The sequence below is a fragment of the Capsella rubella genome, unplaced genomic scaffold (assembly GCF_000375325.1).
Source record: "Capsella rubella cultivar Monte Gargano unplaced genomic scaffold, Caprub1_0 scaffold_79, whole genome shotgun sequence".
NCBI classification, from domain to species: Eukaryota; Viridiplantae; Streptophyta; class Magnoliopsida; order Brassicales; family Brassicaceae; genus Capsella; species Capsella rubella.
Window position 1 is genome coordinate 19117 of NW_006238849.1, and position 383 is coordinate 19499.

Genomic DNA, 383 nt, shown 5'->3' on the forward strand with positions numbered 1-383 from the left:
GCTGAGGGTACTTTTAGAGATGGAGATGGGCATCTAAGGAATGCACAAGGGCAGAAGCTGAATGCTGACGGGACTGTAATTCCTGAACCAGTCGCCGATGGTGTCGAGCGACACCAGGCGGGTGTCGATCGACACCAAGCCGCAGCTGACAATGCACAGTTGGCGTTGAATGCTGAAGCAGAGGATGAGAACCGTTCACTTGGAGAATACAACAGGCCTGCTCTGTTCTATTCTAACCGCTCTGCTATACGTCCTCCTGCATTTCAGAGGAACAACTTTGAGCTGAAGCCTGGATACTACACTCTTGTAGGACAACACCCGTTCCATGGCCATACTTATGAGCATCCAATGGATCATATTGAGAAGTTTGAGGATCTGGTATC

At 49.9% G+C, this 383-nt stretch overlaps 1 protein-coding gene across 1 annotated transcript in view; it reads left to right on the forward strand.

Annotated features, from left to right (window-relative positions):
- Window positions 1-383, forward strand: part of LOC111831677 — a 3679-nt gene that overhangs the window by 933 nt on the left and 2363 nt on the right. Inside the window, exon 3 of the mRNA XM_023786801.1 lies at window positions 92-378. Coding sequence (XP_023642569.1) covers window positions 92-378 — 287 coding nt within the window. The remainder of the gene's footprint in view (window positions 1-91; window positions 379-383) is intronic.